At 42.4% G+C, this 18,216-nt stretch overlaps 1 protein-coding gene across 2 annotated transcripts; it reads left to right on the forward strand.

Annotated features, from left to right (window-relative positions):
* Positions 1-760: 760 nt before the first annotated feature.
* LOC146548203 (protein NLRC3-like) lies at positions 761-12,018 on the forward strand. Of its 2 annotated transcripts, XM_085266195.1 has the most exons (5): positions 761-785; positions 1,223-1,352; positions 2,976-3,199; positions 3,304-5,092; positions 5,233-5,334. In XM_085266195.1, exons 1-5 carry the CDS (start codon positions 761-763, stop codon positions 5,279-5,281), a joined length of 2,217 nt encoding a protein of 738 aa, XP_085122321.1. In that variant the 3' UTR covers positions 5,282-5,334. The 2 variants fall into 2 exon arrangements, with proteins under 2 accessions (XP_085122321.1, XP_085122320.1); XM_085266194.1 differs by lacking the exons at positions 761-785; positions 1,223-1,352; positions 5,233-5,334 and adding an exon at positions 11,841-12,018 and having other exon boundaries at positions 2,944-3,199.
* The last annotated feature ends 6,198 nt before the right edge of the window (positions 12,019-18,216 follow it).

Here is an 18,216-nt window from a genome sequence, read left to right on the forward strand (position 1 = left end):
CGCACACAGCCGGCTGTAGCTTTGCAGCTCACAGCCCGACACACACCAACACAACAGCACAGACGTTAAGGCGGCGAGGCGTGATTGCGGGTGCTGCTCAGGTGCGTCCGCCTCCCCTGCAGCGGCGCTGCAGACCACGCCCCGCCACACACATTAACCAGGTAAAATACATATTTAGGCAGAATTTTGCAAATATCTATTTTTCATCTTTCAGCAGCATAGAGCTTTTTTTCCAATTGTTTTTTAAAAGTCAGGTCAAGGCTCCAAAAGCCCAAAGGAGATATAAGGGTGGCGGCTCACAGCAGTTTTTGTTTGCTACATCATTTTAGTTCAGCTGGGTGTCTTTCCTTTTGTTATATTTCTGTAAGAGTTCAAATGTGTTCATTACATAAATAACCTGTAATTTTCTCTGTAGCACTTCATGGATTTCATAAGCAACACACCTTAGTTGTTCACACAAAGCATAAAGGTAAAAAACAGTATATACAGTGTTATCTTCATTCTAGACGTCAAAAAGTATTTGTGGCTCCCAGTGTTTTCTTTTGCGTGGAAACTGGCTCCAAATGGCTCTTTGGGTCCTGAAGGTTGCTGACCCCTGACCTAATGGTATATTTTTTTTAGCTGGATCGTTCTATAAAAACATGAATCAAATCTGAGAAAAGTTTCCACCTGACCTGTTGAATGTTATTGAAGCCAGAAGTTTGCCTTCATACTGTGTTTCTTGCATGCCTTTTGTGGTGTACTAATTGATGTGAAATGAATGCAATGTGGTTGTGTTTGCAGAGGTCAGAGATCACAGTCTCCAGCATCCAGCTGTGTGTCTGTGAGGAGTGACCGGTCCAAAGACAGACCTGTAAACTTCAGTCATGAACCTGCAGCAACAATGTTCTTCAATCATGGAGCTCAGCTGACCATGTAAGAGAGCTGCTGAGTCAGAGTTCAAAGGTTGTTTCTATAAATGTTCTGCCAGTGACATCATAAATGATTCCTAATGGTGGTCCGGGTACGATAATGCTAGTATCAATCGTAGTAGTAATGCAATCCAAGGTAATGATTTCTTCTCTGCTGCTGTGAACGTCTCTGCAGCCGTCTGTACTCTAATCTGAGACAACTATTACTGACAGAAACCATCACATCATCCAGTTTGTGTGTTTGCAGCTGCTTAAAAGATTTTAAACAGAGATTAATCAGTAATTCATGTGATGTGTTTGTGTTTGCAGAGGTCAGAGGTCACAGTCTCCAGCATCCAGCTGTGTGTCTGTGAGGAGTGACTGGTCCAAAAACAAACCTCCAGAGTTCAGTGATGAACCTGCAGCAACAATGTTCTTCAATCATGGAGCTCAGCTGACCATGTAAGAGAGCTGCTGACTCATTTACGGGTGTTTGAAATTCTGTGACCACTTTGTAATTTTAGTTTATATTTTAAAAGTGTTTTTATTTGTAGTTGCCTGTATTTTTATTACACTGTGTGTAACGTGGTGGTTTGTGCTGTTTGGGATCGTTTTGGTGTATTTGTGTCAGAACATCAGATAAATGATTTCATCACATTTTAAAAGAAAGTATCAGGATAATAATCTGAACTGAGTCATCAGAAATAGAAAGATGGTCTCAACAGGCCACTGAGCTGATCTCCAAAGAAATGCAGAAGATTGAAGAGTCCGAGGCTGTTTATTTGTCACAGGCATCGTCATACACGTACAACACAGTGAAATGTGCTGAGCTGCTCCTGTGACTGGACAAAACATTAGAAACAATCATTAAATGAAATAATGAAACATTGTGCAGATGTAATGTTAAAGTGCTTTGTGCCACATTAGCACAGCATGTACTGACAGAGCAGTGCAAGCAGAACAAAGCAAATGAGCAAAGTGATGTAAACAGAGTAACTGAACAGAGTGAGCAGAGTAATATCAGCAGTAATGAAGCAGCAGGATCAGTGTAGCAGCGTGTGACGTCATAATGAATCAGGTATGATCTGAAATATGACAGTGAGACAAGAACATGATGTAAGGTCCTGTTTAAACCCTGATGGTGATGCTATGAGGGGAGCATGTTCTGATTTAGGACTTGGATGGTCTGAGGATAGAAGCTCCTCTCTGTTTGTGTCCTGATGGTGCAGAAGCTTCTGCCTGATTGTAGAAGGAGCTGAAGCCAGCATCATCCCAGAGGTGAAGCTCCTCTGTGTGCAGACCTGAGGTCAGATTCCTCCAGGCTGATGTTCAGGATCTACAGAAACGTGTGGTTGTAGTTATTGCTGCACTGTGTGCTGACAGCAGATACTCAGAACAAAGCGCTGCACACGTGTTCTTTACAAACATCTGTACATATCAAATATGGATCATGGCAGTGAATGAACACGTTTCTGTCATTTGTTTCATTGGCTTCTTTTTTCTGCCTGTGTTCATGTGATTAATGTCTAACACATAAACAGGTTTGTAATCAAACATCACATCATCAGGGAGGCATCATGAAACAAAGTTACTGCTGGAGGCTGAACTCAATTTGGTGGCAATGTTCAAAAATATCACTCAGATCATTTCAAAGCTTTTAGTTCTTCTTCTTCACTTCTGTAAAATAATAGAAAGGAAATCAGAACCCAGAAGTTCACTTCCTGATGACTGAACTCTTTCAAAATAAAGCTGAAAGCTCTGAATGTGACACCGCTGCTCCACCACAGTTTTTAGAGGAGGTCAAAGGTCAGTTGAAAGTGATGGATCCCAAACTTCCAGTACATCCAGTGAAGGACATAATCAGCTCTGTGATGAAGGCTTTTACTGTGGAGTTTGTAGGCTGATCACTCTGTGTTTAATAAGACAGGCAGGAACAGCAAAGGAAACTTGGATTCTGAACTCAAACACAAGTTTCTCCACTTTGACTTTTCTCTGTGACCATCAGAGCTTCTGCACAGTGTCATCAAATCTGGATGTTTGTCACTGACAGTCAATGATTTTAGTGATAAAGAAATGTGTTCACAGAGGGAGGAAGAGGAAGAGGAGTGGTGTCTGTGAGGAGGAGCAGCTGTCCTGCTGTGCTTTGTGTCAGGACGTCCTGAAGGATCCAGTCTCGTTCTGCAGACAGTGCATCTCCTCATACTGGGACCAGTCTGCTTCATCAGGAGACTGGTCCTGTCCCCAGTGTGGAGAAAGATCCAGAAGCAGAGCTGGAGTGCAGACAGCCAGTCAGAGCAGCTGTGTACAAAGTAAGACTGAACATCTGTCTGCTGATGGACTCATTTCTGAAAACTGGACTTCTTGTTGTTGTTCAGACATTGAAGAGTTTTCTTTCTGTTTTTCTTTCTTTCAGCAGATGTTGGTCTGCAGGAGGTTTTAGATGAACATAAGATCAGTCTGAGGAGGAGATGTGAACGTGTGACTGAAGGAAGTGATGAAACAGGAAGTAGAACCCTCCTCAACAGGATCTACACTGAGCTCTACATCACAGAGGGACAGAGTGAAGAGGTTCATAGCCAACATGAGGTGAGGCAGCTGGAGACAGCTTCCAAGATGGACGCCCTCCATGACACTCCAATCAGGTGCCAGGACATCTTTAAAGCCTTACCTGACCAACAGAGACCCATCAGAGTGGTTCTGACCAACGGCGTGGCTGGTGTTGGAAAAACCTTCTCAGTGCAGAAGTTCACTCTGGACTGGGCAGAGGGCTTGGAGAACCAACATGTCAGTGTGGTGGTTCTGCTTTCATTCAGGGAGCTGAACCTGATCAGAGAGGAGCAGTACAGTCTTCTGGAGCTGCTCCATGTTTTCCATCCAACACTACAGAAGGTCACAGCAGAGAAGCTGGCTGTCTCTCAGCTTTTGTTCATCTTTGACGGCCTGGATGAAAGCAGACTTTCATTGGATTTCACCAACAGGAAGCTGCTGTCTGATGTCACACAGAAGTCATCAGTCAGCCAGCTGCTGACAAACCTCATCCAGGGGAATCTGCTTCCCTCGGCTCTCGTCTGGATAACTTCCCGACCTGCAGCAGCCAATCAGATCCCTCCTACATGTGTTGACAGGCTAACAGAAGTACGAGGCTTCACTGACGCCCAGAAGGAGGAGTACTTCAGGAGGAGATTCAGTGATGAAGAGCTGTCCAGCAGAATCATCTCCCACATGAAGACATCCAGGAGCCTCCACATCATGTGTAGAATCCCAGTCTTCTGCTGGATCACTGCTACAGTTCTGGAGCACATGTTGACTACAGAGCAGAGAGGAGAGCTGCCCAAGACCCTGACTGACATGTACTCACACTTCCTGCTGGTTCAGACAAAGAGGAAGAAGAACAAGTACCACGAGGGACATGAGACGAGTCCACAGGAGCTGACGGAGGCTGACAGGGAAGTTCTTCTGAAGCTGGGGAGGCTGGCGTTTGAACATCTGGAGAAAGGAAACATCATGTTCTACCAAGAAGACCTGGAGCAGTGTGGTCTGGATGTGACAGAGGCCTCGGTGTACTCAGGAGTTTGTACAGAGATCTTCAAAAGAGAGTGTGTGATCTTCCAGAAACCAGTCTACTGCTTTGTTCATCTGAGCATCCAGGAGTTTCTGGCTGCAGTCTACATGTTCCACTGTTTCACCAACAGGAAGTCAGAGGTGCTGAAGAACTTCCTGGGAAAAAAATACAGAGAGTCATCTCTGGATGACTTCCTTAAACGAGCCATGGAGAAATCCCTCCAGAGTAAAAATGGCCACCTGGACCTGTTTGTCCGCTTCCTTCATGGCCTCTGTCTGGAGTCCAACCAGAGACTCTTAGGAGGTCTGCTGGGTCAGACAGAGAACAGTCCAGAAACCATCCAGAGAGTCATCAAGAACCTGAAGAATAACAAGAAGTTTAAATCCTCTCCTGACAGAAGCATCAACATCTTCCACTGTCTGATGGAGATGAACGACCTCTCAGTACATCAGGAGATCCAAGAGTTCCTGAAGTCAAAGAAAAGGTCAAAGGACCTCTCTATGATCCACTGCTCAGCTCTGGCCTTCATGCTGCAGATGTCAGAGGAGGTTCTGGATGAGTTTGACCTGCAGAAGTACAAAGCTTCAAAGGAGGGACGACTGAGACTGATTCCAGCTGTGAGGAACTGCAGAAAGGCTCGGTGAGTCCAGATGTGATCATTAACATCATTGATCAGTGTCGGTTAATAGTTTAATCTTTAAATTAAAAACACAGTCCTTGGTTATAAAGTGCTTTACAAACACCAACATTACGGCTAACAGCTGGATTCTCCTGTTTCAGTGCAGCTAGCCAAACAACAAAGAGCCACTTGCTGCTAAAGACAGAGTGAAAGTGGACGGTATATCCTCCATTCTTCATGTAAAACACATGCAATGAATTGTAATGCACCATCTGTGTTTCCCTTCATGCAGTTTTCTCTTTATGGTGGACTTGGATATTTAAATGTTTACCTCCTGGAGAGTCTTGTTCACTTGATTAGTTTTTGTGAAGGGGATTCTCCTCACCCCGTCTCCAAGGGAGACACCAGCTACCCTTCAGAGAAAATTTATTTGCCCCACTTGTAACCACGATCTGGTTCTTCCCGTCACTGCCCACAGCTCGTGACCATAGGTGAGGGCAGGGACGTAGATCGACCGGTAAATTTAGAGCTTTGCTGTCACGCTCAGCTCTCTCTCTTCACCACGACAGACCGGTACAGCGTCCACCTCACTGTTACCGCAGCAACAGTCTGTCTGTTGATTCCTGCTCCCCTCCCCCTTCTTTACACGACCCTGAGACTCCTCCACCTGGGGCAGGAACGTCTCTGAGCCAGAGTGGGCACTCCACCCTTTCCCAGCTGAGGACCATGGCCTCAGATGCTGATCCTCATTCACACGGCTTCACACTCTGCTGAGAACAGCTCCACTGTGAGCTGGAGGCCATCACCTGATGAAGCCAACAGAACCACATCCTCTGTGAAAACAGAGACCAGACTCTGGCTGTATCCCAATTCAGGGTCTGCAGCCTTAAAGGCCGCATTTTAAGGCCGATTACATCACAGCGACGGGACGAAGGTCGCTGCTCGAAATGCGGCCCTCAAATGCGTCCTTAATTTCGCTGAATTTTAAGGACGTGGCGGTGTAGACTTCATATAGTATACTACTATACTATACACTATTATTAGTATAGTCTACTATTATACTATACACTATTATTAGTATAGTATACTATACTATACTATACACTATTATTAGTATAGTATACTATTATACTATACACTATTATTAGTATAGTATACTATTATACTATACACTATTATTAGTATAGTATAGTATACTATACTAATAATAGTGTATAGTATACTATACTATAATACTATACACTATTATTAGTATAGTATACTATACTATACTATACACTATTATTAGTATAGTATACTATTATACTATACACTATTATTAGTATAGTATAGTATACTATACTCTATTATTAGTATAGTATACTATACTATACTATACACTATTATTAGTATAGTATACTATTATACTATACACTATTATTAGTATAGTCTACTATTATACTATACACTATTATTAGTATAGTATACTATACTAATAATAGTGTATAGTATACTATACACTATTATTAGTATAGTATACTATACTATACTATACACTATTATTAGTATAGTATACTATTATACTATACACTATTATTAGTATAGTATAGTATACTATACTCTATTATTAGTATAGTATACTATACTATACTATACACTATTATTAGTATAGTATACTATTATACTATACACTATTATTAGTATAGTCTACTATTATACTATACACTATTATTAGTATACTATACTAATAATAGTGTATAGTATACTATACACTATTATTAGTATAGTATACTATACTATACTATACACTATTATTAGTATAGTATACTATTATACTATACACTATTATTAGTATAGTATAGTATACTATACTCTATTATTAGTATAGTATACTATACTATACTATACTCTATTATTAGTATAGTATACTATTATACTATACACTATTATTAGTATAGTCTACTATTATACTATACACTATTATTAGTATAGTATAGTATACTATACTATACTATACACTATTATTAGTATAGTCTACTATTATACTATACACTATTATTAGTATAGTATAGTATACTATACTATACTATACACTATTATTAGTATAGTCTACTATTATACTATACACTATTATTAGTATAGTATAGTATACTATACTATACACTATTATTAGTGTAGTCTACTATTATACTATACATATCTGTTTTTAACAGGGAATCTTGATCATGTTACATTTGACTTCTGTTGAGCTTCTTGAATTGTCACCTTCAGTTCCTTTCCTTTACTCTTCCAGTGTCTTTGGTTTAAATGTATTTACCCTGATAACTGCATATGAAACAGTTCACCTCTTGTCACTCACTATTATCTGTTTGCCATAAAAGTGTTGGTGATGTGTTGGGAGAATCATTATTTTCAGTCTCTTCTTATAAACATAGTGAGGCAAAGATGTGGGTTGTGGTCCCTGATAATCAGACGTGTCTGTGTTCTGTTACATGTGACGTTAGAGAGGTTTTAGTGGAGATAAAAACAGGACCAACATCACTCGTGACTGCTTTCCTGTCTTCAGTGTGTTTACTGTTGGAGCTCGTCCTCCTGTTGCATCTGTCACAGCTGTTACGCTCCTCTGTGACTCCTCCTCTATCTGCTGTGACACTGCAGGAGTTTTTGGTCATGGCGTGTGAATAACTGCCGAGGTCGGCTAGGACGACGCCACCACTCGTTGTCAGACCCTGTCACGCTGTCTGTTTTCATCTTTAGCCGAGGTTATTAAGTACTTCAAAATGAAACCAGTCTCTGTTTTCAGTCTCCGCCCTCTTTTGCAGCTTTGAGCCAGGTTGTAACACCTGTTAAAGTCACCACCTGTTGTGACCGGGGAGTGAGATGAGTGTGAGAAAGATGAAAACAACGTCTCATTCTGACTAGTTACTGGGAACTGATGTGTGATGATGCAATAACAAAGATGACTGTTTCTATGATTTTCTGTTTTATTAATTGTTTTTATTGATGATAAGGACAGGCAGAGGAGATTGGATGGATTTACTTCGTTTTATTCTTTTGCACTGAAATGGAGTCCAGTGTACAGTCCTTTGGCGTTGCACATTTTAATATGTTTTAGCTGAGACTGTAGTGGGCACTCTTTAAATGTCGGGTCAGTTTGTCACGTTAGAGCTGCGATGACTTCAGACCGAGCTGACTGAGGGGTCTAAGCTCATGATGCCACCAGCAACACCCGGGTCATGCTGCAGAGTTTTCAAACCCGACATAATTTACTCAGGTTATATCAGGTGATCTAAGAAAGGCCGCTTAGAAAGAAAAGCGAGTGCACTGCTTTAAGTTTCTTGAAGATGTTTAATCCGAACATTCAGCTTCTTCACTTCTAAAACCAAAAAGTGGAGAGTCCCAGATTTTAATCCTAGTGGGAGTGTCCCTTAAGAGGGTCGCTGACCAACTATTGATCATGTGGCTCATCACATGAGCCAAGCTGTGAAAAAGGGTGTGGGTGATTATCAGCAGAGGTTTCGAGAGATGAAACGTCTTCAAGAAACTTAAAGAAGTCACTTTTCTTTCCAGGCTCCTTAGATTACCATGACTGTATGATGAGAACCTACACAGACATATCAGGTGAAGGTTTCAGTGTTTTGGTTCAGTTTAATGTAAAAATGGAGATGAAACACATATAAAGGCTGGTTTACACCACTGAGCCCTGCTCTAAAACACTGACACAGATCTGTCTGTGAAGCTGGCTTTAACAAATAAGAGCTTCAAGTTTTAAAAACATGTTTAGCGCCAAACTGTCCACTTTACTGTCTGTAGCAGGAAGTGGCTGTTTGGCACTGAAACGGGAGAATCCAGCTGTTAGCCGTGATGTTGTGTTTGTAAAGCTCTTCATAAACGAGGACTGTGGAGGAGGAGAGCCTGTGTGAGTCAGGTGGTTCACCGGCCGAGTGTGTCAGCGGCAGAAACAGCTGATCAGCGCCGTTTTATGCAGTAAAATAATCTTTCTGTTCCCAAACACATCCACACAGTTTACAACATAACAGCCCACTACATGCACATCACACCACAAATATGCATAAACCTAAACATAAAATATGCCCTGTACCTGTGTGATCTCTTTAAGTAACTCACAGAATATCAACACTAACGCCACAAGTTTGTTGGTATTTTAACATTTTGACCATTGATTTTGAATTAAAACCAACAGTTAAAATATTTTTGCACCAAAGGAAAGAGCAGCAGAAATATTAAGACAGATAAATCGTTCTGTCTTCAGTCTCCATGAACAGCATCAACATCCTCTGGTGAAATTTCTCTTTCCTCCTTAAAATATATTAAATGTCAGTTTAATTCCAGATTAATGGTTAAAACATGTATGTCACATATGAACATGAGGAAATAAAGAAAAGTGACTGATTCAGTTCCATATATGCTCCAGGGAGGCGTTAAGGTTCATTAAAATTGTTCAGTTATTAAAGTTTAATCTGAGCCGAGCTGACTTCCTCAGGAACAAATAAACACCGAGATAAACTTCACCTTACAGATATAATCTAAATGAATCATATCCAATCTCAGAGAGTTGACAGTCAGCTGTGTGCTGGGAGATATGTTTGTCTGCAGTGTACGAGCTCTGACCGCTCCCCAAAAATGTCGGAGTGAATATATGAATATTAAAAGTGTAGCTGGTGACACAGAAACAGAGGATTTAAGAAGTTTAAGTGTAGGTCGGGTCCACACATGTCCAAACACCTGTGCGTAGTCCTGCTTGTTACTGAGAAATGCACACTAATAAAATGGCCATAAGGCCAAAGCAATGGTTTTGACTGGTGTTGACCCCGCCCCCACCCTGAGTGTGGATGCTGAGAGAAGGGCCAGCTGTGAATATGAGGCTGTGGGAGCAGATGGAGAGAGAGTATGTCGGGGTATCCCAGTACAAGCTTTACTGGGGTCAGAAATTAGACAGACCCCAGTTCCTTTGTTTGATTTATCTAGTTTGATGTTAGGAAAGAGATTCATGAGATGGAAAAACCTCCCAGTCTACTGAGATTCAGAAATGATTTCTACACATGGAAACTCCCTGAGTGGGAACAAAGAGTGTCCTGTCAGGAAGAGCATTTGGAATATGGATGTTGAGGATGTGACAGTGCCTGAAATCCTGCTGCTGTTCTGAACCATAGTTTCTGATCTGAAGGTCAAACAGAGTCATGATGGTTGTTTCTATTTGTTCCTTTTTAGTTTAGTTCCCCTGAAATCAGATGTGATATCAGCAGCTCTGAGTTCATTCATCATTATTGTCCAGTGATGACATTTCTGCTCCGTTTGGTGACAGTCAGCAGGTTTTTCCTGAGTGTGGACGTGAACAGTCGTACCTGCAGTGTTGGGGAGTAACGGAATACATGTACCGCCGTTACGTATTTAAAATACAAAATATGAGTAACTGTATTCCGTTACAGTTACCGTTTAAAAAGGTGGTATTCAGAATACAGTTACTTTGTTGAAATAAATGGATTACACTGCGGTACTTTCCTGTTTCATATTGTCGCGGGTCAGGACTGTTTGGGTTTTGTTTGACAGCTACGTTCTTTCGTTCCAGGCGGCAGCGTTACGGTTGCCATGGTTACAGGGCGACGCTCTCTCTCTCTTTCTGCGACTGTGTGTTTCCTGGGTGAGAGAGCGCCTTTTCGTTGTTGTTGTTGTGCTAAGCTAACAGGCAGAATGCTACAAGCATAGCTCTAAAGAATGTAGCATCATGGGCAGTGTAGTCCGTGCTGCAGGGAGAATGGACTGCCATACACGTTATGGGTCTGTGAGCGCGAGGAGGGAGAAAAAGGCGAGTGGAAAGGTACGAGTTGTCATCGAGGAAAAACGGGAGCTGGAAACATGTAAATATAATAATAACCACTGCAGCCAAGAAGAGTGCCTGACGAGCCCAGTTGTAAGTAAGCTATTAAGACTCGACTGTACACCGTGTTCGTGTTTTCCTCCGAAAACAATAAGTTCCGTTGGAGCAGCCTTTCAACGCCTCTCTCTGTCTCTCGCAAGAAAAGTTGACCTACACAACAAAGTAAAGCTATTTTTCGGCTACGAGCAAACCTCTGACTAATACGACAGGGACCCCGCCGTATTAGTCAGAGGTCCCTTTACTACAGTTCGGAGTCGCGGACCTTCAGTAATAGTAATAAATCACACAGCAATAGTACATTCACGTTGTTGTAAAAAGCACGATAATATATTAAGTAATCCAAAGTATTCAGAATACGTTACTCTCATTGAGTAACATAACGGAATACGTTACAGAATACATTTTGGGGCATGTATTCTGTAACGGAATACATTTTAAAAGTAACCTTCCCAACACTGCGTACCTGACAGCAGCAGGTAGCAAACAGAGATCATCTTTCCAGCTGGAACTCTTCACTGAGCTGAGCTCATTCAAAATGTTCTGGATTCAAGACAGGAAACAGTCCAAATGTGTGTCTTCACTCTGACTCTGGATCAGATCTCAGTGACAGACTGTGGACATTATGGAAGCCTAAATGTGACACCATCTTCCTCCTTCATCTGCAGATTAAAGCCAAACAAAGATTCTCATTAAAAGTCTGCAGGTCTGAGAGAGACTCAATCGTTGTGTCATGTCAAACACAGTAAGAGGAGCTGAAGCACAGATGTGAAGAGCAGATGTTCATCAGATTATGACCTCACTATGTTTTGTCTTCATATACATTCAGTCTGTGTTTATAATGCAGACTTTCTGCTTTTATAATAACATATTTTATATTTTCTGTAATCTCAGACTGGCTGACTGTGGACTCTCAGAGACTCACTGTGAAGTTGTGGCCTCGGCTCTGAAGTCCATCCCCTCCCATCTGACAGAGCTGGAGATGAGTAACAACAAGCTGCAGGATTCAGCAGTGAAGCTTCTGTGTGCTGGACTGGAGAGTCCAAACTGTCGACTGGAGACTCTGAGGTGAGTTCACTGACTGCAGCTGTTGTTGTTTTTCTATATTTCAGGCTGCAGAGACTTTGAGCTTGTGTGGAAACAGAGAGAGGGAAAATAAAGACATGAATGTCAAAGCTAATAAAGGTGAAGTTAGGAGCTGTGACGATGTTCATGTATCAGAAGCTGATCTGGCTGCTACAGAGACGACCCACACAGCTGCTGTGGTGAGGTTTGTGTTAAAGCAGAGGAACACAGGCCCAAACATGACAGCAAAGCAGGTTTCAGGCTCTGTGAGAGGATTTCAAACAGAAGCTGGAGAAGAGAAAGGACTACAGAAAGAAGGCAGCTGAGACCAGTCCAAGTGTTTCCATGGAGCCCAGTCTAACATTCATTTATACACTAACGTACAGAAGTGAACGGGAAAATGAATCCATAGTTTCAAATGTAGAAATAGTTCTCAGTTCATTTACAGAGTTTAATACAGTTCATGAGGAAATGTTCAAAACAGCAGCTGAGAAAAAATCTGCTTGACAAAGTTGGATCCAATTCCAATAGTTTGTGATGCACTTGAACGCAGCGTGAGCAGTTCACTGCCTAACCCCACAGAGACTGTCAGTCTGGACTTTTCTTTATTTCTATTGGCTGTCAGTGAGATTTCAGAGCAATCAGAGACTGTGGGTCTGTGTATGAAGTATAATTCATGTGCAGTTGTTGAAGTTGTAGAATGAGAAATGGCAGTTTGGGGTATTTCCTGCTTTCATTGTCCTGCTTGTGCTGATGAAAATGTTTATTGACGTGTGAATTCATTCTTCAACGCTCGATTCTGCCTGAACAACGTGAAAACTTTGCTTTGTGTAACACAATTCAAAGCACTGAAGCATCGACTTATTTCATTATCCAACAATGGAAACAGGAAACAGAGACAGCTGGCCTTCAAAGTAAAAGCTGCTCCTTTTGAAACACGTTGGTGGTAAAATGTAAGAAGAGCTGAAGCACATAAATGATCTACGTGCCAAAATATTAAACACAGTTGATATATTTGTGTGAGTGTTGTGATTCAGGTGTAGATGTAATAATGTACATATAGCAGAGTTTCCTCTTCTAGATCAGCTGATCAGAGTCAGGCCAATCAGCTCTGAGCATGCTCAGTCTGAGGTATGGAGCCACATACTATGATTCACCATGGCAACGGCATGAGCAGAGGCTCCGTGTGAATCCAGAGGAGCAGGAACATGAATGATGACAGTAGATGATTGTGTGAAAGTGCTGGAAGCAAATGAGTGTGTGATGTTCTTTCAGTGTTGCACTTTGTAGACGCTCCCTGAGCACTGGTCTCACAGCCAGCTGCACATAGAGACCAGTGTTGTTAGTCCAGGTCAGAAGATGACTTGTTGGAATGAAAATGAGCTTGTAGTTTGTCTGCTTTAATAATGTGACTGGAAAAAGGTGTTGGACTTCAAATATGTCCATTTCTGTCACACTTCACCTTTAAAAGTGAAGCCATGTGGTTCCTGGAAGGAAAAACACGACTTTTTCAAGTCTTTGTCCTGTTTTTATGAGAAATGTACGACTTTAATGTGAAACATTCAGAGTTTTTTCTCTTGTTGTGTTTGTTTGAAGCTGCTTCCTGTTGGCTTCAGCTGTTTGGAGTTTCCATTTTCTAAACTTCTACATTCTGAACCTTCTTCAGCTCTGAACAGATGATGAAACACTGAATGATTTCAAGCACTTTGTCTAATAAACTTACATCTTTCATTCTTTATACAGATTGTGGAGCTGTGATTTGTCAGAGATCAGCTGTGATTATCTGGCAGCAGCACTGAAGTCCAACCCCTCCCATCTGAGAGAGCTGGAGCTGAGCGACAACTACAACCTGAAGGATCCAGGAGTGAAGCATCTGTGTGGTTTCCTGGAGAGTCCAGGATGTAAACTTGAAACTCTGAGGTCAGTCAGCATGTTTTAGTTGTGCTGAGATGAATATGATGTGAAAGTTGTGCTGACACTAAACTGCAGACATCAGGCTGATATTATACTGATCCACACTGAGGATCTTCATGGTAAAGTCTGTTTTCTTCTTCTCTGGTTTAGTCCATTGACTGCAGCAGAACAATGTTCACATTTCAAACAGTGATACTCAACGTATGGCCCGCGGCCCACACGCGGCCTGCCCACCTTTCCTGATTCAGAGAGAGGGGACCCTGATTAACTGTGTAGCTTCTTCCTCACAGTTCTAAGTATCAGACACAACAATGAATAATCCACAGCTGACTGTCTTTAGCAGGTCAAAGGTCACGGCACACAGCAGACAGTCAGAAATATTCTAACTCTGATCATTTATCAGTTGTGACACTGTGAGACTTGATCAGAGGTGTGATCATCACAGCAGAGGCCTTTGTGTCAAAGTCACTGAGGATCAAACAGAAACACATGAAGCAGATTTTCCTCTTCTGGCTTTTTATAGCAGATAACCTTCAAAATATTCTGCAGTCGATCAAAAACTGAAGCAAACCATGAAGCAACATGTGAACATGAGCTGATGCTGCTGAAGTGAAGCAAAGTTACAGAGGTTTGATTACAGACACAGCTGAGAGTTTGTAATCTGTCATCATTTTAAAAAGTTTCCATGGAACAGCAGAAATGAGGCTTTACTGTCAGAGGCCGACAGCACTGAACACAACAGCAGACTGGTGGCTAATAAACAGTGAATGATGCAGAAACAGATGTTTGAAGCTGTTCTTGGAGTACACTGAGAGAGAGAGAGCTGTGCAGGCAGGAACAGCCAAAGTCAGAGAGAATTCATGAGCATATTGATCAAACGTGAAGCAGAGTTTGGATCTTCTTTTGCTGCTGCTTCACTCAGTTTTGGTTGGAGACAGATGAAACCTGCAGCTTCAGGATCTGTGAGCTGTCCACTTTCAGCCCCGACGGCGTGTCCGTGTACGTGCCGTCGAGTGAACGATCCACGCTCTGTGTTTCCATCTTTGTGTGTTTAGCTGCTCTCATTTACTGTTTTATCTGTTTGCTGCTTGTTGAAATAGTTTGTGAGCTTTAACCTGAGATTCTGGCAAAATACATTTATATGAAACATCGATTCAGGATTGAATGAATCAACATCGTTTTATTCAAATTAAAACCATTTAAATGGGAACATGAATTTTTTACAGCCGCCTCTAATGCTGGGTAATGTCAGCTGGTCCATGTGCAGCTGGCTGTGAGGCTCAGGGAGCGTCTACAAAGTGCAACACTGAAAGAACATCATCCATAAATATTGAGTAAGAACTGGACTCTCATACAGCGAGACTCAAATGCCTTTAAACATCAGCTTATCCTGCTGATCCAAGTCCAACACTGAGTTTGTAAAAAGATGTTTGTCAATCATTTTGTTTGGTTTCTGAGGAAAATGATTCAATAACTTGCTGCTAATACACAACATTTCATCATATTTCCTCATAACCCTCTTTTGTCTGACCATTTGATCCCATTTGAATTTGCAATAAAGGATCCACAGAGTTTGGTGACAATAATGACAGTAGATGTTTGTGTGAAAGTGCTGGAAGCAAATGAGTGTGTGATGTTCTTTCAGTGTTGCACTTTGTAGACGCTCCCTGAGCACTGGTCTCACAGCCAGCTGCACATAGAGACCAGTGTTGTTAGTCCAGGTCAGAAGATGACTTGTTGGAATGAAAATGAGCTTGTAGTTTGTCTGCTTTAATAATGTGACTGGAAAAAGGTGTTGGACTTCAAATATGTCCATTTCTGTCACACTTCACCTTTAAAAGTGAAGCCATGTGGTTCCTGGAAGGAAAAACACGACTTTTTCAAGTCTTTGTCCTGTTTTTATGAGAAATGTTCGACTTTAATGTGAAACATTCAGAGTTTTTTCTCTTGTTGTGTTTGTTTGAAGCTGCTTCCTGTTGGCTTCAGCTGTTTGGAGTTTCCATTTTCTAAACTTCTACATTCTGAACCTTCTTCAGCTCTGAACAGATGATGAAACACTGAATGATTTCAAGCACTTTGTCTAATAAACTTACATCTTTCATTCTTTATACAGATTGGTGGACTGTGGTTTGTCAGATATCAGCTGTGATTATCTGGCAGCAGCACTGAAGTCCAACCCCTCCCATCTGAGAGAGCTGGACCTGAGCGACAACTACAACCTGCAGGATCCAGGAGTGAAGCATCTGTGTGGTTTCCTGGAGAGTCCAGGATGTAAACTTGAAACTCTGAGGTCAGTCAGCATGTTTTAATTGTGCTGAGATGAATATGATGTGAAAGTTGTGCTGACACTAAACTGCAGACATCAGGCTGATATTATACTGATCCACACTGAGGATCTTCATGGTAAAGTCTGTTTTCTTCTTCTCTGGTTTAGTCCATTGACTGCAGCAGAACAATGTTCACATTTCAAACAGTGATACTCAACGTATGGCCCGCGGCCCACACGCGGCCTGCCCACCTTTACTGATTCAGAGAGCTGTGTTTGTGTGGGCGGGGCTCAGACAGCTCTGCCCACTCAGTTTGTTCCCTCCTGATTCATCTGCATGTGTTCTGCTTCACACTGCTCACCTCCACCAAAGACTTCACAAACATCTTCTTTCTTTGAGTCCAGTTTGTCCCACAAACACTTCCAAATCTCCTCCTCTGAGATTCTGCAGCTTCTTGCAGTGTGACTCAGCTGACTTCTGACAGACCACAGACTGGCACAGCATCCACATGTGTCTCCTTTCAAACAGGCTCTTGATGTTTCCTCCCACATCATTCTGGCCTCTCAGTCTCCTTTGTTCTCCAGCTCTGTAGCTCCAGCTGGTGAAGCTTCAGTTTTCCATGTTGGTAACAGTAAACTACAGCCTCTGCTGTCAGCTGGGTAACTAAACAGAGCTGCAGCACGTCTCTGCGGTGGTGCTACATCCAGCCTGCAGACGGCCGTCTACATGTTGTAGTGGTTTACAGTCACCAGGGGGCGCTGTCCCAGCCATGCAGGCAGTGGGCTGCTCTGCTTGTGCTGTTGTTGGTGAAGCTGAAGTGAAAGTGATAGGTTTGTAGTTTGAACCTATCCACTGGAACGTTAAGGACAATCTGCTACGCAGCAAAAAGCAAGACACAAGGCACCAAAGTTCTCTGGTTTACTCATGCATGAGGGAGACCTGGCTGGAGCCAAGCGTCGTTCCACCACTTGACCACCATCAGACTCTCAGCCAGGCTCCCCATAGCACTCCTTTTATTGTGGTTACATGAATATGCATAGGGTCATTAACATATAGCATCTCACATAGGTATACATGTGAACAAAGAATACTGTGTGTGTGTGTGTGTGTGTGTGTGTGTGTGTGTGTGTGTGTGTGTGGTACTGCTGATCAAAGGGTCATATAACATCCTTGGTCAGGAAGAGGGTAGACCCCCCTTCACCCTAGATGGTTCACCCTAGATAACATGGTGAGGAAGTCCAGCAGTTCATCTAAACAAAAAGCACTTAGACTAGAACAGACGTAGCTACGTTAATCCTGCCATAAAACAATAAGAGAAGGTACGACCTCTCTCGTGCTCCCAGGATGTGGGTGTGCATTCTAGTGTGGAATACACACCAAGCCCCTGCAGCCTGCTAAAGATCACACATCCTATCACTACACAATTGATTATACACCTCTAAGAATATATGGTTAAATATTTCCTAATACAAATGACAATAATAAAATCTAAACCCATCAGAAAGCGAGAGTTAAAACACTGAACAGTGTCCACTGAGCTTCTTATGCTATTCTCATGCTCATTCTCACACTCACACGACGTGCGGCGAAGTTGATGGAGTAAAGGTTACAGTGAAAGAAGCTGAGGATGGGGTGTCAATGTGGAGCGATGAGGTGACCACCCTGCAGTCTACAGTAGAGAGTATGAAGGAGGAGCTGTCTGACCTGAAGGATAAATGTGATGAAGGCAGGAAGCGGAGAGCTAACATCCACATCATAGGGATCCCAAAGGGCCTGGACTCGAGCTCCTCCACGGCCGTATCCGTGCTACTACGTGAAGTGCTGGGTATGGATAAAGACGTTATTGTCGACCGCTCACACAGGAGCCCTATCCTGAGAAAGCCAGCTGGTAACCCGCACGCCGTCATAGCCGAGCGTCACTACTACCAGGATTGTGTGGCTACGCCGTGCCAGGGCCCAAGCCCCGCTTGAGTTTAACGGACAACCTATTGCAATATTACGACTGGGCGATATGACCCTAAATT

This window comes from Mchenga conophoros, linkage group LG23 (genome assembly GCF_057382185.1).
Source record: "Mchenga conophoros isolate Kocher_MC1m ecotype Shallow Benthic linkage group LG23, M_conophoros_male_GT1.1, whole genome shotgun sequence".
Taxonomy (NCBI): Eukaryota; Metazoa; Chordata; class Actinopteri; order Cichliformes; family Cichlidae; genus Mchenga; species Mchenga conophoros.

Bases quoted from the DNA above. Each gene is read 5' to 3' on its own strand.
- LOC146548203 (XM_085266194.1), top strand. From the start codon at position 2,944: ATGATTTTAGTGATAAAGAAATGTGTTCACAGAGGGAGGAAGAGGAAG. The intron at 3,200-3,303 runs GTAAGACTGAAC...TCTTTCTTTCAG, and splicing joins TCAGAGCAGCTGTGTACAAA to CAGATGTTGGTCTGCAGGAG. The intron at 5,093-11,840 runs GTGAGTCCAGAT...CTGTAATCTCAG, and splicing joins AGGAACTGCAGAAAGGCTCG to ACTGGCTGACTGTGGACTCT.